The following is a 23811-nucleotide window of genomic DNA, read 5'->3' on the forward strand; positions in this document are numbered from 1 at the left end:
TACGGGGGGGCGGGGGGGAGGAGAATGCAAACTTCATTTAACAAATGGTGACCAACGCTAGCACAAAAGCCTTGCTTTTTTTCCTTTGCGACACAGTATCATTTTGATTTTTAGTATGATTGCGTGTACATTGTAGGCTATTTATTTTTTTGTGTCTGCGTGTCAGCATTTAATGACGACAATGAGAGATGTAAGAGTAGCCTGTGAACTCAATGGAATCATTTCCTCAGTGCCTGGAAAGTAAATACTTTTGTGTGTGTGTGTGTGTGTGTGGGGGGGGGGGGGGTGACTCACTTTCTCTCTTTTTCTTTCTCTCTTTCTCATTGTGTCTCTCTTACTTTCCCTTGTTGACCACATGAACCCAAATAGCGCCTTCCTTCCTCCCTTTGGGACCGCGGTGCACGTTCATACCAGACACACTTGACTTTTCCCAGGCATGAAAGTCGTGATTGTAGTCATTTAAAGTGGGGGGGGGGGGGGGGGGGGGGCTGTCGACTGAGTGTATGCCATTGGGGTAACAGACTCGAATGAGAATTTTACGCTGAATGGCTGACGGTCATATTGTTTGCTGGTACGATTGTTATAGGTTCTATATTTGGATTTCCATTTTCGGTTTGGAGAGTCTTGCCTCATTTGGCGAACCCACCTACTTACGAATTGCTGGGACAACATGTCTTGTTTACACTTGCATTGCTTATAACTTGGCATAGAGTTTTAAATATGAAGATGACACGAATACAAACTATATGCCTGAGACTTTGGCCGTTTACACAATTTGTTCAGGATGATGTTTTGATTCCAAGAGTGTAAATGTATAAGTCTACGTTGGGACTTCACCAAATAAATAGATATACAGCATTAGAACTTGCAATCTTTATTAGTATACATTTAGTATTCAGTCAGCAAATACGTATCCAGAAGTACATTTGATCACTGCTTTGAAGAATCAGTCTTGTAAGAGATTTTCTGACTGTCGAGCAAGGTTTGATATTGTTAGACGCGTGACGTAGAAGAAGCAGTATTGTGATTATTTGCTATTTCCAGCATCTGGAATGGAAGCTTGACTCTCGGCCTGCGGTGCGTTCAAGGCTCGCACGCTTGGTGGGAAAGAAACGCAGCCACCGACTATCCGACTCGAAAAGCACTTTTCGGCTTCACCCCTACACCGCCTGCCTGGCCGGCTGCCAGTCTTTCTGCACGGAGGGCTGGCTCACTTCTCTTCCTCCTCCTCCCTTTTTTCTTCCCTCCTTCTCCCCGAGCCGCACACGCACTCCCGGGAAGCAACAGGCGAAGAAGGAAGCGCTTGGAGAACTTTTTCCAGGGGGAACTTTCAGCCATGCCACGGTGCTCGCTTTTGCGGGTGGATCGCCAACGCACACCGGAGGATTGATTTTGTTCCTTCTGGAGGAGGAGGAGGGTGGGAAGCCTACAAGGAAGTTAATTGTTGTCAATCGGCGAATAAAACGGATCGCCGCCGGCTGGTGGTTTCATGTGTCCGGCTGCGTGAGGGGGGGCACCGGAGGATGCCACGATGCCCTCGCTGATCTGCCGCGTGCTTCTCCTGTGGCTCAGCCTACACAGGCTGGCGCGGTGCACGGAGCGCTTGTCCACGCGTGAACGTTTCAAAGTGGTCATCGCGCCGTTCATCTGCAAGCGGATTTGCCTGAAGGGTCAGTGCCAGGACCGCTGCGAGCAGGGCAACAACACCACGCTCATAGCGGAGAACGGCCAGGCGGGGGACACGCTCATCGGACAGGGCTTCAGGGTCGGTGAGTGGACAGTCGGTTTGGATTTAAGTTCGAAACCCTCATTATCATCATCATCATCACACGTGGGGAGAGTAGACGCAAATCGTCCAAAAAGTCACAAGAGGCCCACCAAATAATTTGCTTGAGTAGGGAGATTTAGTGGAAAAAAACGTCAAGCAGACAAAACATTTACGCGAGGGGAAATTCGGATGTTGCCCAACAATGTCTTTTAAATTGAAGCATCGAGCCAATTAAGCCAATGCGGAAACGTCTTGAGTGAAGATTGTTTTTTTGTTTGCACTCGTGAAACGGCTTAATAGACTCATCAGGCTGATTATTATTTATCAAGGAGACTTTACATCTCATCAACTGCGTCGGATTGGCAGATATTTCGCGTTTTATGCACAATCTGTGATTGGTCGTAATGTCATCATTTGTCGAGCAATCAATGACGTCATTGATCAATTTGCAAAATAAGACATTCCAAATCTAATTGACTCCAGTGATGGTCTGAGCTACCATTGCTAACATTCTAAATGTTATTTAAATAGACGTGGTAGTTTGGTCCATCATCTGATTGGATCGGTGTTTTTTTTTTTTTTTTTACGAAAACTAAAATGTCCATCCATCCATCCATCCATCCATCCATCCATCCATCCATCATCTACCGCTTATCCGGGGCCGGGTCGCGGGGGCAACGGCTTTAGCAGGGAAGCCCAGACTTCCCTCTCCCTAGCTACTTCTTCCAGCTCTCCCCGGGGGATTCCGAGGCGTTCCCAAGCCAGCTGGGTGACGTAGTCTCTCCAGCGTGTCCTGGGTCTTCCTCGGGGTCTCCTCCCGGTGGGACATGCCCGGAACACCTCACCAGGGAGGCGCTCAGGAGGCATCCGAATCAGATGCCCAAGCCACCTCATCTGGCTCCTCTCGATGTGGAGGAGAAGCGGCTCGACTCTGAGCCCCTCCCGGATGACCGAGCTCCTCACCTTATCTCTAAGGGAGAGCCCGGACACCCTGCGGAGAAAACTCATTTCGGCCGCTTGTATCCGGGATCTCGTTCTTTCGGTCACGACCCATAGCTCGTGGCCATAGATGAGGGTTGGGACGTAGATCGACCGGTAAATTGAGAGCTTCGCCCTTTGGCTCAGCTCCTTCTTTACCACGACAGACCGATACAACGTCCGCAAACTAAAATGTCACCACTCAATTTTAAACAATGTTATTAGTGGAGTGCCAAAACCTACCTCGGCGCCTTTCATAGACAAATGGCCTTTGTTTGAGAGATTTAATGAAACCGGGACAAAATGGCTCTCCAGAGCTGAAAGGCGATTGACGGAATAATTACACAACTCAACTCGCTGCCTGAAATGCAGACATGCAATACAAGAGCTGTATCAAAAACCTCTTTGGTGCGGTTGGAGGGCAGGAGTGGTGTAGCAAAGCACTCCGACGTACTGGCAACGATTTCTGATCGTTTTAGCAAAATGTAAATCACATTTTTACTTTACATTATTACTGACAAACTTACATTCTAAGGTGGGCAATTCAACTCGGCTTTTTAAACTTTGCTGTTGTGAGGATTAGCTTTCTTGTATTTGGACCCCCCCCCCCCCCCAAAAAAAAGAGAGAAGGATTTTCCCTTTTATCGAACCTCAACTTAAAGATTTGAGTAGAAACAGATTGCTTGCCTTTCTGGGCTAACTAGCATAGTTTGCCATAAATGTCAGTAATTCAGTAATTTATAGTTTCAATGTTTTCCAACTAAAAATTCTGTTTTGGGCCCAAAAAATACAAGTCGTGTGTTTTTTTTTTTTTTAAAGAATGTGGTTTGGGGGAGGAGACTTGCAATTGTTGCTGGAGAAGATCCTTATGTGTGCTGTGTTGGTAATTTTGACCGCACACTATAAGAACAGTTAGAAAGGCACACGCTGATTTATTTTTTCTCCCGCCTCATGACATATGGGCTCTCTCAAATTCAAAAAGTCAGCTCAAATGTGATAACCAGGATGTGTTTTTTTGTGTTTTTTTTAGATCCGGTTGATAAAAACTATTAGGTGGTGAAATGAGATGGAGTTCCCTTTACTGTGTCACATTCCCCTGGAAAAAGTTCCCATATCACACTTTAATTACTAAGCCAAGGCTCATTACATGGCACATAAATGCACTCTCACACCCCCCCCCCAACCCCCCCCCCCCCACCCCAAGAGAGTGGCTCAGCGTCTGGCTGGCGTGAGTGAGTCTTTCTCCGTTCCATCACACCAAATGTGGCCAGACGTGGAGCCTTACTGTCTACTTGACTTGTCCAGCCCACAACTGACTTCAGTCCTTACTTACTGTGCATATACAACATGACCCCACCTCTCCCTCCCCCCAGGCTCCTCCTCCCCTTCACGCCCCCCCCCCCAAAAAATGAAGTGATTCTGATTAGTTATCTCAGAATGTCCAATAGACCAGATAAAGGAACTCGTCAAAAAAAAAAAGAGAGTGGCTGGTGAGGCTGAGCCATAAATGATGGTCCAAGATAGCAGATGTTAAACATCACTCACGACGTTCTCTTATTCTGTCACGGTGATAAAATAGAGTCTAATATCGTAGTAAAATAAATACAAGTATTGACATATTGAGTGACAAATGAAATTACCCTGAGAATTTGTATCTATGCGCTGATCCAAAAAAAAAAAAATCCCTTCTCTCCATCTGTTGAAGTCATTAGTGAGTGAACGTTTTGTGTTTCCATGACTGTATACTGTACGTTGCTGGAAATGAAACCACTTTGACTCCCTTTCAAAGAAGCAGTGTATATTCAGGGTCATGTTACAGACACACGAACGATCATTTTTTTTCCTCCCCTTGAAGTCTCATTTCATTCAATGTCCAAAGTTTAAAATTATTTGTTTTTGTTTTCTCCCCTTGAGCCTTCGGTGTGTCTTGTATTGACAATTAGCCATAAAACAGCTCGCAACTGGCAAAAATGCAATCACATTATCCCCCCCCCCCTCGTACTTTGTACAGATTGTACTTTACAAGTGTTATATTTTAGCTCATGTGGAAAAAGTTTTGAAATGCACTGCTTCCATTTTTTTGTATCACATACACCTGCTGACATTTGAACGGGGGGGTGTAGACTTTTGTTATCCGCTGAAACGGACTTGGGAGTGCACATTCCAGTCGTCTTCGACAATATTTTACTGAGCTGTGACTCCGTCACCGCATTCTTGTCTCTTCAGTTGTCGTTCACTTGTCGTTTTTTTTTCCTGTTACTGTTGGTTGAAAGCACAGGTGTCAAATTCAAGGCCCGGGGGCCAGATGTGGCCCGTCATATCATTTTAAGTGGCCCATGAAAGCGAATCAACAGAAGAAACAAATGATGTCATTTGTGGTCAGCCTTAGCTTTGATGCTAACTTCAGAGCGTCCATTGTATTCCTGAATTATAACTTCCCGATATCACTCGCAGGGCTCATGACGCCGGCCCATTTGCACAGTACAGTTCATGCACAAATGCAAAAGGACCAGGGTTCATCCCTTAGCTATTTTTATCATCAGCTCAACAATTCCTTTGTTTTTCCAGAGAGCGCTTTGATTTACTAGCTTGTTGTGGCTTTTTAACCTGCAGACGAGTCTTCCAGTTGAGCATGTCACAGCGTTGCAGATTAATACATCCGATCTCCGGCTCTTCTTTGATTTGTTTGTCACATTATTGGAGCTTCCATGTCAAATCATTCCGCCGTTTAAATTCCTGGAATAACTGGTGATTGTGAGACATTTGTCCTGGAAAGGTGGGAGCTGTCCTGCAAAGCACCTGCATCCCCCCCCAACCCCCCCCCCCCCCCAAAAAAAAGAGTGGAAAAATATGACTGAGTTTTTTGGCTCGTGCGGCAGCCTCAAGGAGCATTTGGCTTCTTACGCCACACGAGATGCGTGTTGTTCTGCGTGAGCCCTGGAATGTGTGCAAGAGTGGACCGGTGGAAATTTCTCTCCCTTGTGTTAAATTGGCCGCAGCTATAGCGGCAACAATATGAGGACTTTTCCATATTTGTGACGTGAGCTCAGCCTGACCAAAACTATTTGAGTGTGTGCATCGGTACAAAAACCCACAAAAATCCTGGACAAAGATGACTTGGGCTGATTAATTCGGGCAGTGGCTAAAAAAGCAATCATGCGAATTTGGAGGTCTGCCAGTAGATGAATATCGCATCACTGTAGGGCTGCAGCTATCGAATAATAAAGATTTTTAAAAAAAATTTTTGCTTGTTTAAAGAACATTTCCACTTGATATAAACACCAAACTGGTTTTCATTTTTCGGTAATCTACATTTGATGCCCTAAATTTAAACTGCGAAGCAGTACACTATTGTCCTCTGTAGAAACATGAGTGAGATTTTAGGCAAATCTCTCCCCAAAGGTTTTGCTTTATGAGATAAAGTGATATCAGAACCACAGTAGCAGTTTTGCCTTCTCAAACAACATGTGAGTTTGTTCAAAAGTGAGCACTAGCAACGGCGACTGTGTCAGCATGGCGGCCATGATCCGCCGGTTCTCGCTAACCTATATGGGACACTTGCTAACATAGTAGCCGCAGCTAAAATCTGCTAACAGGCGCCGTACAATACACTGTTAGCGTAATGAAGTTGTCTTTTTTTTTCTTTTCGATTGAATGTTATATCAGGACAACAACTGTGTTGTTGACATCGCTAACAACAGTTTGTGACCCAAATACAGTCTGGAAGGTGATTGGCAGTGTGTTTACAATCATGCCTAGCATGAACATTTGTTGCTGGGGTTACGTTTACTATTATTATGTGAGCAAGTGTTCATATGATAATTCTCTATTCCATTGTTGGCTTCCCAAATTAAATCCAGTAGACGGCCAAAGTGTTTCGTAACTAGCAGAGAAAGTTGGAGTCAGTGAATATCATGTAATTCCTTGTCATGGCCTCCACATCAAAAGCATGTGCGTTGTCATCACACCGCAGGACAAAAGACGCAAGCATCACTATTGATTATGTCAGGACTGAAAGAAAGATGGGGTCTTTCTTTCCTGTTGTACTCCGTCTACCTGTCAAGTGCATTTCTTAGGTCATTATTCAAATTGTGAGGTGTACTTTTTGTTTTTTTTTGGGGGGGGGGGCCTGAATTCAACTTGGCGCAGCGATCTTGTTGCGTGCTATCGTCCACAAAGAGAGACAAAGTTATTTTGTTCTGGCCAGACCAAGTATCCAACATTCATTGGCTTAAGTTTATTGGTCTGTGACTCCATCTGCTTTGGTTCCTTTTTATTTGGCTCGATGTTAGACAGAAAAAGCTCTGGGGAGGCACCTCTCAATCAGCTATTTAAACAATCCCAGGACTACACATGAGTCTTTAGACACTATTTAGGAGCATTTAGTCAACTAAGGAAATGAGATCCAATGCCCATCTATAGCCTACCACCCCTTCTACTAAGAGTGTGTCCAAATATTTTCATGTAGTCTGTCATCTCATCAGCCTCAATGGTAGCTGCCTACCTTTTTTTCTTTCTGTCTGTCTGTCCGTCTTTCAATATATCGCACTACAGTTTCTTATCGTGACAGGATGTTGACCAGTTATGTCACAGTCTGGCCTGCTTATTGCTGAAAGTGGACCTCATCATCATTAGTTGAAATGGCTATTCTGGGAAGTTCCCATGTGGTTCTCTATTTTGAGTGAATGACAGTAGTAGCCTGCGGTTTGTTTTGCTTCCCACCCCCCACAGCACAGGTCAGAGGTCCATGGGAGTTTGAAAATGTCCACAAGTTCCGTTAAATGCCGTCGCGTTTGCTGTCTGCCTAGTGGCTTGGTTTATTTTAGCCTGAAGCCCACCCCGCAGACTCCATGCTGGCTTTTGGTTTGGGAAAGGCACTCAAACACTCTCACGGTGAAGTTTGGGGATGGATGGGCTCGTATATTCATGAAGTAGTTTTCTTTCATTTTGATGCGGCCTGCGTTTTATATTATTGTTTCCGCGGCCTCTTTGCTTGTCACTAAATTTACTTGATCCGCCGAAGAATTCAAGATTACCTAATGAATTGTATAAAAGGATTATTATTATTATTATTATCACAATTAAATGTAGTGTATTTATTGACAAATCTGTCAATAATTTAACTAAAACAAGGACTTTGCGACATAATGTTTTTTTTATGTTTACGTTAGTGGTAGTGTTACTTTTTAAAAGTGACATTGTGTAAAATTATTTTATATCTTCAATGTTCATTGTTTTACAAATACACAAATTTCAATAAGATGCATAAAATATGTTCTCTCACACGTCATTTTTTAAAAAGATGTAATTGTAGGTGAAGTAATCGTTAATTAAATTACACTCGGCGTGCCTCCTATACAGGAGGCTGCCATGTTTCACCGCCATCTTTCGCTGCCAAGTTTCACCGCCATCTTTCGGCTACGGAAACCCGAAGGAGACAAACAGCATGTATTAAAAAATATACTTACTTCTTCACTTGAGAGAATAGTAGAAGTCGTTTGAGGAAAAAAAATAGCTGGTCTCTCTGAGGCACCGTAGTGCCTGTGCTTCAAAATGCTCGAGCTTGAGTTGTTGCATTCTATTACCTGATCACTAGATGGCACTAAATTCTATACACTGTACCTTTTTAAAGGGGAAAACAAGTCAACATTTTTTCTTTACAATGACGGGTCCATTGGAGCCCCACTCGCCGAAACACGACATTCGGGTTAATATTGCATTGTGGAATATGAATTAAGCAGCAAAATCCACTTGTTTTCTTGCAGGTTGCTTTTGTCTTTTGCGTCAGTTTAAGCGCAACGAAAAAACTTGAAACCTAACGGGGAACTGAACACACGCTACCTGCACCGTAGTCAGGTGAATGTCCCGTCATGGCATCAGCGACTAAAGTCTGTTGTGCACCAGACAATACATTCCCTGAATCGAAACATTCCCTGTTCTACAGGGAGACCACCCCTGCGAGTCATTTCAAATTCAAATTCCTCCCAGTCATCACTTTCTACAAAAAGAAACTGTAAAAAGAGCCAGACACTTGAATGGGCCATGAAGCGTTGCAGTAAAATAATGTTTGGAAAACAAAGCAGCAATTTGGGTTGTTTTTCTGGGGCAATGTCACAAGGCAACATTGTGCATGTTTGCGTGAGCGTGTGCGCCCGAGTGTGCTCGGTGTTCAAACGCTGTTTATCGACCTGCAAGTCAAACAAACAACCTTCTTTACCATCCTTAACACTTTCCTCCTATTTGCCCGGTCAGGGTCGGGGTGGGGAGAATGGGAGCAGTTATTTAAAGCCGGTCGGAGGAATGCGTGCGCCGGGACTGCCGCCATCGCGCGGGACCCTGTAGCTGTAGCGATTAGCCAGGGTAAACAGAATAACACGACTTCTGCCAGAGCTGCTGCCATGCTCTTAGACTGTGCTGCATTCACAAACCTTGAAGCTGACGCGTTCACCATTACGGACTGTTATCTTACCGAATAACATCTGTGCTGTGAATTATGAGCATTTCCAGGCTACAGAAGTGGCAGAAGCATGTTGTTTAAGCGCTAGCTAGCGTTGGTTTTAACTTTTATGCTAACAGAACCGACCACACTGCTGCTAAAGTTGTGGAGTGAAGAACAAAACATTTAAAATCAGGAAATGTTAGCAAATGAAATGTACAACTTTCCTGTTAGGGCTTTTCAGATTTTGACAGATGTAGGGAGTCAAAATAGATGCCTGGAAAATTTACTTACTGAAGTATTTGTACATCGGTACTTCCCAATACTGCCTTTCTGTCAGTCTGTGACAGAAATGTCCGTTATGTTTTGGGCAATTAATACCATGCACGAACATTTGATAGTCACTTTAAATGTATTGATGGACATCCATAAAAAGAAACAAAGTCAAACAATCGCTTGAAAATTGTATTACACAATACTTGGTAGCCTTTTTTCATCTTACACTTGACAAATATTCCATATATTTTCAAAAAAGTAGACTAAAACTAATACTAAAACTAAGAAACCTGCTCAAAACGAAATAAAAACTAGCCATGTGGAAAAATCCATAAGTATCCTAAGGCTGTGTTTGGATAACATATGATGAGGTCACCCAAAGTTTCTGGTAGCTGATGGAGCCCAGAGAGGTTTGTGGTGGGAGCAGGGATGTGCGCACATTTTAGTGTATTGAAAAGGTGATTATGTCATTTGCTGCCAATGTCTGGCTCAGCTATACCGGCCTGACTGCTGCAAGGGCTGATTGCAAAAACAAAGGCTGTGAACTCCATTGGTGCTTTGAGATATGAATTTATTTTTGTTCCGTTCTCAAATCACCTTTCCCCATTCAGATGAATAGGAAAGCCAGAAATGCAGTGCGGCCTTTCCCCCAAAACCAACAAAGATGTTATAGAAGTTGTTAAATAGCGCTCTATATTATTGTACTTAACATATATTACAGCTTGTAGTGAAAGCACTATATAAATAAAAATATATTGCATTTTGTATATCGTAATAACATAAATAGAATGTAAAGAATTGAAGTTTGTACATCATGATTTGTTGCGGCTCCTTTACCACCGGGTGGCAGTAATGAGAACAAAGAGCATCACTCACCGGGTTTATTTGGGAATCTGCAGTCATCGTAGTTGTTTTCTTTCGCAGAGGATAAAGAATATATGCATGTGAATACTGTTATATTGTTGCCCTATATTTATTGGTGTATTGTTTGTGTTCAAATATCCGCTCCTTAAAAGACTCGATACTATTCGTTAGCCTGTCTCTAACGTTTCCCCGTTATGTGTTAGCATTATCCTCATAAACTTAACACAGCTACATGTTTTTTTTTAACTATACATTTAATTTTCTTTGTCTTATGTTGTTTTGTTCATAGAACCCTTGAACGACGTCGCTTCGTCTTACTGTTTTTTTGCACCCAGTCATTGCGACATGTTTAATCTGTGTGGAGAAAAGTTGTACAACACCGGTGCCAGCAGCGCCATTCAGAGTTCAAGCAGACTGCAAGTGGCTCCAAACCAACTACAGACTGTAGAAGGACAAGATGATGACAGCTTTTGTCCCATGCAAAAGTGCTAGTTTGACGCCTTTGGACAGATGCTTTGAGCTTTACGAGAGGATAGACGCAAGCAGTTGCAGCGCTTTCCAAGAAAGGCGGTTAGCTTAGCCTAGCATCATGAGAAAACAGTCAGTCCCGTCCCCCGTGCCTACTTGAGTACTTTTAAAGCTCATTAGGGCTATATCTGTTCTATTTCATTCATCCGGGGCTTAAGTGCCAAACTATTTCCTCCGAAGGGACAGCCCCAGTGCATTATCGCTGTGTGTGTGGAAACAAAAATAGATCAGCTGTTTTCTACTGTCACACTTTGACCATAGCAGTTTAGACAACTGGTCTTCGGGTCATGTTTAACCACTAGTTCACCGTGCTGTCATAACATTCAAGCACTAAAACACTTTTTTGTGCGTTCAGGAATGCAAAAAAAAAAAAAAAGGACAACAATTTAGGTGTCAGTCGGTTTCGGGCTCTGTTGCTCAGTCCAAAAGTTATGTTGTGCGTAGAAAATTCTGGCAACGTATTCTGAAATGATTCGATCTCTCAACTTACTGCGTCACACTTTACCGTAAACGCTGCCGTGCGTTTTAGTGAGCGGTGCGTCCCCGCGTCGCAGGCCAACAATTCGAAAAACGACACCAGTGGAAACACGCAGAGCCGAAATGCTTCGCGCGTGCGTTTGCCATGTGCAAAAGTGTGCAATGGAGCTCAGAAAGAGAAACGGTGTCTATATTTAATCCGCGTGTGGGTTGCTTGGTTCGGAACGGCCCGTGAATCACAGAGAAAGTGACTCAACTGGCGTCATTATTATTTCACAGTCTGATTCCTTTGATTGGGGGCGTGGCTAATGCTTGTTTGTGGCACGGCGGGTGTGAAGGGGACACATCAGGTCGTTGTGTGCGTGCGTGCGTGCAACCTTTTTTTTTAACTCTGTTTTTGTGGTGTGTAATTTGTTGTTTTTGGGCTGGAAGGGTGCGGCTGTGGCTGGAATGACGTGGGGGGGGGGGGTGCGTTATGATGATGCGTCATCGAGAGACGCCATCGAGTGGGTGGTCGCGTCACGGGCCACTCAAGGGGAAACCTGTTTTTTTTCCCTATCCGGTCTTTTTTGCTTTCTTTCTTTCTTTCCTCTTTTTGTTTCCTTGCTCCCTTTCTTTCTTTTTCTTCTCAGTAACTCCTTGTCTTTAAATCCCCTGTCCTTCTTTTTGTTTGTCTCTCTGCCCTCCGTTGGACTTGCAGTCTTCATCCGTCACTTGCTTTCCTTCTTCTCCGCCCTTTTCTCTCTTTCGTCCCTTCCCGACTTCCTCCTCACTTGTTCTTTTCTCCTGCCCCCCCACCCCGCTTTCCCATCTTCCTCGATACCTGTTCTTTCTCATGTTTCGTCTTTGCGCTCGTCTCCGCTTCCTTCGTTTTCCACGCACCCTCTCTTCCATTTCTCCCCCCCCCCCCACCCACCCCGACCCCATTCTTTGCCTCTGCCTTTCCTTCCGTCATCCCTTCCTTTTCTTCCAGCAGGCCAAAATCTCATGTTCATTTCCATGCACGTACAGGGTTTCATTTTTATGGCTGTGGAATGCGACTGCGTCGTTTCAAATTGAAGAGACAGGTCATCACAAGCTCTAAATATCACATCGTTTTCTTTCTTTATGCGTCTTTTGACTTGAATCCCTCACACCACCGCACGCCGCGTACGTCATTTTTCCAATGGCATGTTATCTCTCCCCCCCAGATTTTAACGTAACCTTCCACGGGCATTTTAAAGAGAGTGTTTCCCTTATAGATGTCCCGAAGCCCATGAGCAAACCCCTTTACTGTCCGGCCAGTGAAAATCCTACATTTCCTCTCTTGCCAGAGCATGACAACACTTTTAATGGCTTAACAGAAACCACATGCACAACACATGCGGCACGGACGTATGAAGGTGGAGAAGGGCGAGTTGCAACTGCAGTCTTGTAATCTCGTTCCATTGTCGGGGTGGCTTTGTGGAAAAAAGTAAATAATTGACCTCTCGCGCCACCGTCAATGCCGTCCGTACGGCCATCGTCCTGCCTCCTGCAATCATACCATCGCGTCGCTCAAACGAGCAGTGCATTTGATTTTTAATAACACCCCCCCCCCCCCTCACATCCACCCTCTCCCCATCTCTGGAATGCGTCAGATCCTTGAAGACAAAGGCGTGGTACGCGCCCAGAACGGCTTGTCTCCCAGACCGAAAGAAGCTTACTGATGACTTAATGAGCATGGGAGGATCATAAACTCCGTGCTGATGAAGGGAAAGTCTTCTCAAGATGTAAGCAATTTTGGTCTTTTTCTCTTAGCGGGCCACACAGCTAACACCCTGCATTCCATCGGCAAGGGAAAACCAGAAAGCGTTTCTCCCCTTTTGTCATGTCAAGTGATGATCCACTCCATAAAATGTAAATCATAAAGGATAATCATCAATGTGTCAGTCCTGCAGCCCCGAAGAACCACAAGGCAAAATCCAATTAGCGGTGTAATATAGACAAGATGTTTAACTTGGAAAGTTTTTTTTTTTTTCCCCTGCTTAATAAAGTCGCTGACAGTCAACTGGATTTGAATGATCGACACAGTATTTGAACCACAAGTGGTTGCTACTGTACTTTGGGGTGAAGGACATTAATGGGGAATGCAGTTACGCACGCAGGCATCTAATTGTACACTTTCACCAAAAGTGTACAGTGGGTATAAAACGTCTGCACCACAATCGTCAAAATGTCAGATTGTATCGTAGAATTATTGGCGCATCTGGAGGAAAATGAAGAACTGTCGATAATGGATGGAAACCAAAGTCCAATTCACTTGAAGGGCCCGTACCCCACATTTGAGTAATACGAGCCGGACCCGCTGGATAACCTTTGACTTTCATGAACCTGACATTGATCCTGACTTTTGCTATCTTCAGAGAACTCCCTCCGTTCTGGACTTTTTGCAGTCAGACCGGGCTCCCCCGCTTCCACTCTTGCGCGAGTACAGCCTCTACGGCTTTGTGTGGGATCGTGTGACATTGTGTAACATTTTGGGAGGGAGAAAAAAAAAAAAAAAAGACGGTCTTTGGTTTGCTTCTGTTATCGCCATTTTCCTCCCCCACGTCTTTCCCAGTTCTCAAATTGGATGCAAAGTGCAGCCCAATGTGGAGCTCTTATGTCAGAGGATGTCTGGGAAAGATGACTCCTGTGTGTGTGTGTGTGTGTGTGTGTGTGCGCGTGTGTGTGTGTGTGTGTGTGTGTGTGTGTGTGTGTGTGTGTGCGCGCTCTTCATCTCACCTCCTGTCATTCATGCAGCATGTCGCTGCCTGCATGGCGGTTTTGCACTTGTCACCTTGTGTTAAGTGTGAGCGCATGTGAAAAAAATCCAGTGAGGTGGCATTTTTAAATAAAAACATTTTGGTAGGTCGCATCACATCGCAGAAATTTTGTAGCCTTCTCTTTTCGTGTTTGAAATTGCCCTTCCTCTTCCAATGGCAGCGTTTGTGATTTACGATGGAACTAATATCGTAATAAGTATTAAATCGCATTAGTACAAATCAAGAGCTCCTAAAACACCTTCCTGTGCATAAACACCTTCTTTATTCCGCTCGGTAAATAAGTGTCAATTCATTTCACAGCAATAATAGTTTGGGACTTTTGGGCAGTTTTCTCACAATAAGTTTTTCCAACATGCTCGCTGAGTTTTTTTTATTTTTTATTGAGACCCTTTCAGAATTGTTGCCTTTTGTCTTTGTCGTGCTGAGGATGTTCCCGCTGTGTTTAAAGTGATCCAGGCCCATAATTACCCCTCAGTCCAGACTCGCTGGCAGTGCGCCCCTAATTGTTTCCATGTGGATGCTTTCCTCTTTGTCTTGGTGTTTTTTGAATGCAATTTGTTACCAGCAAAAAGAAAACACTACTTAGTACACGTGTAGTGGTGAGGAGCTGTGAATCTGAAACTGCCAAAAGCTCTTCCGTTACTCCTTTTTTTTTTGTTTTTTTTTCCTGAGAAGTCCCAAAACGTTCCAAAATGGAGACTTTAAAGTTGTCGTGATGGCTGGCGAAGCCAACGACCTCTTTTCTCTCATACATTCTGTAGATTGAGATATGGTCCCCCCCCATTAAAGGCTGTGAAACGCATCAGTGACGTCACCTTCTCTTCTCCTGCCAAGAGCTCGCTTCTGATTGGCTGTAGGGACCTGCGAGTCCAGGAATAATTGGCGGATCACTTTTTTTTTTCTTCCCTTGTGCAACATACACTGATAATTACATTCGACAAGTTGTTTTTACTCATATGGACACTTTTTTTAGGCCGCCGAATAACCAAAAATAGCAAAACTTCCGTCTGTTTAATGACAAATACAACCTTCAAATAAAATGTGTACCAGCCAAAAATCTGAAACTGTATGAAACAAAGAGAGCTGCAGCGTTGTTGATTTTAAACGTATACTTTATGAATTCTTTTAAAACTCTCAAACAAATACAGACTCGTCTCTGTCGGACGACGTGCCTTCTCTTCTGCGTTCCTCGCGAGAGGCGTTCAAAGACCGGCTCAGAAAAACGTAAATTAATGATCGCTTCAATGGCACAAAGAAAATCGAAAATGCCACACCACAACAGAAAATCCAGCAAAGAAATCACAAAATAAATTCCATGGGGGGGGGGGGGGGGGGGGGGGTTGTGAAGACACAATTACAGACAATTCTGAAACAGTCCAGTCTCCTACATAATGCATCAAATGCAAAGACACAAAAGATTTCATATGCCACTGGAAATGCACATATATTTCCGTGTACGACTCGGTTTGCGAGTCAAAGATTTGCTCAGACCAACCAGTCGGAAGACGTGAAAATGCCGACATGATCGGGCGTTCAGCGCTCCGGCCCTCCAAAATCATGGAACCAATATTATAATTTCGGTTGTAAATGGACATCAGTACTTCTGAGAGTATCGAGGCCACCCATGAATCTTAACATCGGGTTATAAATATACATAAATGAAATAACAATGGCTTCTTCCCTCTGCGTTTCCACAGTTGTTTGCCCTCTCACGTGTTTGAATGGCGGCGTGTGCAGCTCCAGAAAACACTGCCGGTGCCCGCCGGGCTTCACGGGCCGACTGTGCCAATTTCCTCTGCGGCTCACCCAGCGAGTTCAGGCGGCGCGAGGCAACAAGCCACCCATCTACCCCGTGTCCTTAAAGCCCGACGGCCAGAAGCTGTTGGAGCAAGCCAGCCTGGGACAAACCCAGATGACTCAGTCGCACTCTGTTTTCACCTTACCCTTTGCCCAGCCGGGCCACCATTCCTCTGAAGGTACCGGCTTGCTTACGTCGCTATGACACTTGAAGTGGCCTCAGAAGTGGTTCTCAATCTAGTATCCTGTTGCATGAATCGGTATCCAAGATGTAGTGCTCAGTTTCTAAAACATTAGTGAGTGCATCATTGGAATAAATGAGCAAAAATCTCATTTGTAATACATTTTCATGCATTTTTTAAAAATTTGATGATATAATAGAATAATTGACTGTCAAAATCGTCAATAATGACCACCTTACTCTGTAGTTAGAGGAAGCGGAAGTTCAGATACTTGCGTAAAACTCTGATAAATGTACAAGTAATGATTCAACTCCAGATCAAGTAAAAGTACAAACTCGGAAATGTAATGAGGTGGAACAGTAAAAATGAAACGAGACAAGAACAACTATTGACTGGAAAAATGTCCTTTGGAATTAGAACAGTATGAGTTGGCAAAGTGATGTGGAAAATAGTATTTAAGTAGATAATATGGGGGTTTTATTTTGAAATTTGGAAAGGCAAAATGGAATAGGAATGAGCTGAACAGTTTGAATTGGAATGGTTAAGAAACATATGAAATGGACATAAATATGTAATGAGATTAATTATCTCAAATGCTTTAACAAAAAACAAACAAAAAAAACCCGCATCCGGTGGTAAAAATGAGGTGACCAGTCAGTAATCATTTTGAGTCAATTCATGTCCTTGGGTTGTTTTTAGTGCAGATAAAGGTGCGTGTCCACCACACGCCAGACACGTCGGTGGTCATTCAACCTGTGGACCAAGCAGACGGCAAACCTCCCCAGAAGACGGGACCGCGCCCCCCGCCCACGCGGCACAAGCCCAAGGGGCGTTGCTTCCAGGAGACCACACCCAAACAAGCCGTGAGTTTCATCACAAGGCCGCCACGGGTTGCAAGACTCCCCAAGTGTTCCTAATGATTTGTCCGGTCGTTTTAGTGCAACAGCAACCCGCTTCCCGTTCTGACCAACCAGGAGGACTGCTGCGGCAGCGTGGGCAACTCTTGGGGACAGAACAAGTGTTACCAGTGCCCCAAACTGCCAAGTAAGCCTTTTCAAACATTACATTTCCATTTTCATTTTTTCATTCGTGTTTGTGTCCGTCGCCGACAATACTTAAAACGTGCTTCCCGTATTACAATAAAATACTCTTCGACTTCAGCAACTCGAGCAAAAATAACACTTGTCAACTGAAAATTGTATTCAGAAATGGCGCTATATGTCCCCAAGTATTTTCTGACTCCGCCCTCATTTTTTCCCCCACCACATCAGGTTTTGGAGATATTTTCTTTTTTGTTGTTGTTGTCGTTTTTAAGTTTGACCTATAAAATTGCATATGGAATACGGATTTAATTTAAAACTGTGACGTCTACAAAAAAAAAATTCTAATGCTGAATTCATCATCAATATTCCTAAATATAATACCGTGTTACATATTGTTGTTATGAAAACCTGATGCGCGAGAGAAAAATGGGCGGAGTCAGAATCAGCATCACCAATTTAAAAAAAAAAAAATATATATATATATATATATATATATTATTCATTCATTCATATTCCGAGCCGCTTGATCCTCACTAGGGTCGCGGGGGGTGCTGGAGCCTATCCCAGCCGTCTTCGGGCAGTAGGCGGGGGACACCCTGAATCGGTTGCCAGCCAATCGCAGGGCACACAGAAACGAACAACCATTCGCACTCACACTCACACCTAGGGACAATTTAGAGCGTCCAATCAGCCTGCCACGCATGTTTTTGGAATGTGGGAGGAAACCGGAGCACCCGGAGAAAACCCACGCAGGCCCGGGGAGAATATGCAAACTCCACACAGGGAGGCCGGAGCTGGAATCGAACCCGGTACCTCTGCACTGTGAAGCCGACGTGCTAACCACTGGACTACCGGGCCGCCCTATATATATATATATATATACAGTATATATATATATATATATATATATATATATATAAAATATAATTTGTTGACCAGAGTTACTCGTCATAAGTGTGGAAACCCCAAAATCAATATGACGTTTTGGGGCGGGGGGGGGGGGGGGTTGCATCGCAGTATCCGCTAAGTGCCCATCCAACCCATCTCGGCATCTTGTGTGTTCCTGGGAACATTTATCCAGCCCCCCCAAAAATGTGTCGGGCATCCCCGGCGAATTGCACCTTCCAACTTTTGAAACGTGAATTTGATAGCACCGTACATGAAAGTGAGGGAGGAGAACGGCGATTGAATTATAGGAATGACACACGCGCAGACAGTGAGACAGAGGAGGAGAATGTGGAAAATACGTCTCTCCGACATCCCCATGTTCCGATTGGCCTGCCCGGCGCAGGACTGTCATCACGTCGCCCAAGGTTGAATTTCAAGAAAACGTTGGCTCCACATTCTTTCCACTCAAGTATTATTCCAGCTCTCGGCACTGAGTCACACAATACGGCCTTTGACAAAACCCGATACTGTACGTCTGGTTAGAATTTAGACCACAGCCCCGAGTCCCGTATGCTTTTGTTCCATCCGTATTCATTTATCGCTTCCAATTTTTACACTCTTATTCACAATGTACGCTTTGATCTCGCTTTTCTGTTGTTGTTCCAGTTTACAGTCGCAATATTCCAGTTCAGTCCACCCACAGCTCTCCGAAACTGCTGCTTCTCTTTTTCCCCCGGCCTTTGTCGGCTAGAATTCGTCTAGGTTCGAAACGCGTGACAAACGAGGCTAATGTGCCGTCCAACGTTCAAGCCACGTTTCTAGACGTGTCCGTCGCACGGCGAGAGTGGATTAAGTGAGCAGAAGGGCTCGTAAAAACTCTCATTAGAGAAGCAAAAGAGAAAGAAAGTTGTTTGTTTCGTTATAAAATGTGGGGAGAAATCTTTCACTGGCTTTGACAACTGCAATTTCTCTCAGACCTCGCTGCCAAAAATACGCGCTGGCGCAAAATGGAGGCTTCTGTTTTTATTTTGTAATTTGCTTTACCATTTACAGTGAAACTCCCGAGCATTTTATTGGGGGGTAATTTGATTATATTGGGAAATTGACTTAATTGCCTTCTCGGCGCAATGCACTTTTGCTTTTTATGTTTGTTCCCTTTTATGCATAATGCTAAACTGAGAGGTGTTAATGAGTCACTTAAAGGTTTATTCTCGAAAGGTCTCCTCATGCTATGTTTACACGTGTGTCCTCAGATGCTTCCGTCAAGCAGACAATTGTCGAGGATTACGGCTCCACCTGCCCGCAAGGCTATAAAAGATTCAACAGCACTCACTGTCAAGGTAACCGGCTGATTTATTTTTTATTTTTTAATGGTTACGTCATTGCCGACAGCTCCATTGATAGCTCACTTTATTTATCGTCTTTTTTCGTTTCATTATTTGCGTAAAGCGGAACTCCTGTTGTCCCGTTCTGCAATGGGGGTCAAGTTGGGCAAAGCTAATCACGGATGATGCGATAGTTCAAACAGAATAAGAGTCCATTTCCCCTCTATGATGCAGAACTCGTTTTAAAACGCGTTTTGATTCTTTGGCTTTCGACTCAGCGTTATTTTTGTGTTTGTTTTTTTAATGTTGGTACCTGTCTGATTTTCACTGAATATACGGTGCTTTATCTGCAGCTGTGGTTGTTTGAAAGTTCTCTAGAAGTAAAGTTGAGCCGAGAGTCCTTCTCGGCAACAGTCTCCTGACTGGCTGATTTGAGGGAGGAGGGTGCGGCAGTAAAACAGGCCAAAATGCAGATCTGGCTGAGGCTGCAGGGCGAGACACAAATGCATTCTTGGTGTGGTTTAGCCAAACGCAAGACTGTTCAAGTGATTCTTGCGTCCAAATAAAAGCATTTCTTCCCAGGTTGTTGCTCTGATTTCCACGGGTAGGGCATTTAAGAGAATTATTGCCTTTTTACCTTTTACAGTGCTTTCCTTCCTGTTCTTAAAGTTTACACAATATTTTATGATTTGACGCCACACAAAGTGTTTTTTCATCTTTTCAACTTGTATTTTCAAGCTGAAGAACTTTTTATAACGGCGACAGTTTGAATCTGTCCCGCTATTCGCATTTTTAGATGTGAAGATACTGGAGATTGAGCCGGAATAGGTTCTACCTTCCACCGTTCTTCCTGAAACTGCACTCTCTGCTCTCCTGTCTGTAACGAGAGATAAGCACCTACCGTGTATCTAAATCACCTTTCCGTGTTTTTACTCCCACGCTGCCCGGCTTTGAAGATATCAACGAGTGCTCCATGCAGGGGATCTGTCAGAATGGAGATTGTTTGAACACTCTGGGGAGCTTCAAATGTTTCTGCAAGGCCGGTTTTGTCCTGGAGATGAATCAATGTGTCGGTGGGTTGATCTACCGCTAAAACATTCCAACATCCATCCTTCGGTCCTCGTGGAGGGTAAAAAACGTTTCATTCCCCCACCCCCGTGCAGCTGAGTTGGCCCAATGCTACCGGATTGTGACCGACGTCAGGGGATGCGAGCTTGCCCTGCCCGCCCAAATCACCAAGGACACGTGCTGCTGCTCGGTGGGCAAAGCTTGGGGGCGCAACTGCGAACGCTGTCCGCAGGTGGGCACAGGTGAGGACACCGTGCTCGTGGCTTATAAAATGCCATCTTATTATAATGATACTTTACTGCAAAGTTGGCATCATTTGTTTATGCACTAAGAGGGGTTAGTCAGTTAAGAGTGACATTTTTTGTTTTTGTTTTTGGGCTTTGCATCATGTTGGAATTTAGATGAATGAGTTAAAGTATTAGAAACAACTCCCTCGACAGCAGCATTTGATTTTAATGAAATAACACTTTTGTCTTCACGTTTTGATACTCAGTGGCCTTCAGGAATATCTGCCCTGCCGGCAAAGGCTTTGTTCTCCAAAGTATTCTAGAAACTGTGGTCTTCCCCCCGATACCCGACCGTCCCAATCCTGAGAAGGAAGGTCATTAAACTCTCTTCTTCCAAACACTGGTACTTGCGAGCACAATCCCAATGATAATCTTGATATTTTTATTCCTCATCCAGAGACGACAACTGCTGTGCAGCAGGCTCCAACCAGCGCTCACAGTCCTCGCGTTCCTGGTAAACTGCCCTGGTCCACACTTGGTTAACTGTACACAAATGTTTCAGAGCAAGTATTTTCCCTGAAAATTTGTTTGGTGTGGTAGCAAAGTTATTTTGAATATCACCCTTGAACCTCGAGAAAATGAAAGGCTGAAATAGGGGATCTCCAAGTACAAAAACTAAATACTCGATTTAAGAAGTCTTGCAGAAGTCCAATGTATTTATTTATAGATAATTTTGTTCATATTCAGTCATACAACATTACATTACTTGTGTTTTTTCTTTCAAGTCCAGTTTTCTGAGGTTTAGAAATAGAAAGCTTTTAGCTTGGCTGAAATTCTCCAAAAAGTTCGGGCTTTTTTGCATCGAGTTTGCACAAATCAAAGTTTTTCTACCTCTGGAAGTTGCAGCGTGTACATGAACATGCAGGGACATGACACTTTTGTTGTTGTTGTTGTCATATTCATTTTTTCCATGTTTTACCGGCAGTTGTCATACCAACCCCTCCAACAATCATCCGAATGACTCCCGGAAATGACCCGTTTGAAACCCAAACTAAAGTCTCACGTGAGTTTTCCCACAAACCTCCGATTGCTCGTTCGTTGTCCTCCATCCTAAAGATCAGCAGAAGACAATGAGATGACTTCTAGGCCGGTAGCTCACAGTTGAGATGCTAACTCTACTAATACATTTCTTGTACGTTTAGCATACCAATGAGTTATTTTTAGGACTAAGCTAAATCCTGTCCTTATTTATTTTATGCTTTCCACGAAATACATCTTTAGGTCCTGTTTTTATTGTCTGTGTTTTGTATTTAAATATGCTGGCTCAACCAAACTTGACTTTGTTTAGATAATACCTCATTGCCATGACACATACAATATATTTGTTCACATAAACTGACATCATTTTGTTTTGTATCAACACAAATATGAATCACATCCCACTTTGCCATAAGTGTTTGTTTGTTTGCTTGTTTTTTTGTTACACCGTCTAGTGGCAACTGGTCCCGAGCCCAAGTTTTAGCATGGCTGCTAATGGAATGTTGCTAATGACCTCGTCTGTCTTTTCTGCTTTCTGTGCTTTACTTGTCCTACTTGTGCGTCTTTATGGACACTTTTAACACATGAGAAAGCTAGCCATAGGAATTCAGTTCATGGCTACTTTCCGGTGAAAGCCACAGTAGGTTTTAACACTGGATGTGTATACACTCACCTGTCACTTAATTTGAGTCCACACAGGCTTAGTTTAACGATTTAAGAAACTGTAGCCGTAGTACTCTGGGTGAGAACGGAAAGTTTCAAGGTACCGGTAGTCTACGGGTGTCGGAAAGCTCATAGGGTAGTTTGGGAATTTGACGTTAAGGAATGACAGCGCGGGTTTGTAGCTAGCTGCTAATGTTATGATATCTTCTTCTCCATCATCATATTTCTCTCCGCATGAAAATAGTGAAGCAGACGTATTTCTTTGCTTCAAATGGCCTCTGCGGTCATGACAGGTCAATACAAATCCCCTTTGGATGTATGTTTTGTGGTGGTATAAATCTGCGCATCAAATTGTTCTTCTAGAGTACTAGCAAACGTGTTCGCTAATAAGGTGCCCAGTGAGTGTATATGCATGGCTCCATCATAGCAGATGCTGGCCCACTAGTAAGTTGTGTGTTCCCTCCCTGAAGCAGAGACAGATGAATGTAAGCTAAGCAGGAACATTTGTGGTCACGGAGAATGTGAGAACAGCCTGAACGGCCACATCTGTCACTGTCACGCCGGCTACCGTCTCAACCCGCAGAGGAACATCTGTGAGGGTAAGAGATGATGGCGGTTAAAGGAGGTGCGCTTGGACCTTTTTTGGGGGGGTGAGGGGGTGGGGTATTGTCTGAGGGAACGTGCGTGCATGTCCCTTTGCTTCGAGCAGATTGTGTCCTGTTACTTTTTCTCGAGCTGCATTTTCTCATCAGTTTAGAGTTAAGCACGGCATTTGGAAGGCGTTTGTAACAATTGAAATAATGTGCTTTTTACCTCTGCTGAGATTTTGTCATCAAGGTGAGTTTGAATTTTGTATGCATTTTTTTTTGAAGAAACTTACAAAAATAGCCTTCATATTTTTGTTAAATCTCATTAAAATGTATGTGCTGTGTGTGCAAGGTCAGAAGGGGTCCTATCAAAATTAATCTGTATTCCAAACCAGATTAAAATTTAGTATGGGAAATCCATGCCGGCATCAAATCCTGCATAATCTCATCACATCGCCCCCCCCCCCTCCCCGCCCCACTTTCAGAGGATCACTACTACCACTTATTCCACTGTGAAAACCTCATTTAAACTATTGCAATTCTAAATTGTTGCTAATTGCGCATTGATTTCTCAGATGACAAATGTTAATTATATCAGCGGAGTGATGTGGCCTCAAATTGCTCTTGTTATTTTTTGTAAAATAAAAATTTCGGCTCCGTCTTTTTTGTCTGGATGCACTCAGTGTCGTGTGTGTTGAATCCATGTCAAAAGTAATATGCGGCCATTGCTCCTTCCTCTCCAGATGATAATGAATGTGAGTCGGAGCCGTGCGGACAGGGCAGAGGCTTTTGCATCAACACAGACGGCGGCTACAAATGCCACTGTCGCCAAGGCTACAAACACATGGTGCATCATGGGAGGCTCAAATGTGTCGGTAAG

The 23811-nt window shown here is 43.9% G+C and overlaps 1 protein-coding gene across 1 annotated transcript in view; it reads left to right on the forward strand.

Moving 5' to 3' along the window:
• The first annotated feature begins 1226 nt into the window (after positions 1 to 1226).
• The window catches only part of ltbp3 (latent transforming growth factor beta binding protein 3), a 31113-nt gene continuing 8528 nt past the window's right edge, over positions 1227 to 23811 (forward strand). Inside the window, exons 1-12 of the mRNA XM_052046327.1 lie at positions 1227 to 1769; positions 15811 to 16089; positions 16792 to 16955; positions 17031 to 17136; positions 19277 to 19363; positions 20305 to 20421; positions 20512 to 20658; positions 20910 to 21017; positions 21101 to 21157; positions 21629 to 21706; positions 22815 to 22943; positions 23675 to 23806. Coding sequence (XP_051902287.1) covers positions 1532 to 1769; positions 15811 to 16089; positions 16792 to 16955; positions 17031 to 17136; positions 19277 to 19363; positions 20305 to 20421; positions 20512 to 20658; positions 20910 to 21017; positions 21101 to 21157; positions 21629 to 21706; positions 22815 to 22943; positions 23675 to 23806 — 1642 coding nt within the window. The 5' untranslated portion in view covers positions 1227 to 1531. The remainder of the gene's footprint in view (positions 1770 to 15810; positions 16090 to 16791; positions 16956 to 17030; positions 17137 to 19276; positions 19364 to 20304; positions 20422 to 20511; positions 20659 to 20909; positions 21018 to 21100; positions 21158 to 21628; positions 21707 to 22814; positions 22944 to 23674; positions 23807 to 23811) is intronic.

This window comes from Hippocampus zosterae, chromosome 16, assembly GCF_025434085.1.
Source record: "Hippocampus zosterae strain Florida chromosome 16, ASM2543408v3, whole genome shotgun sequence".
Lineage (NCBI taxonomy): Eukaryota > Metazoa > Chordata > Actinopteri > Syngnathiformes > Syngnathidae > Hippocampus > Hippocampus zosterae.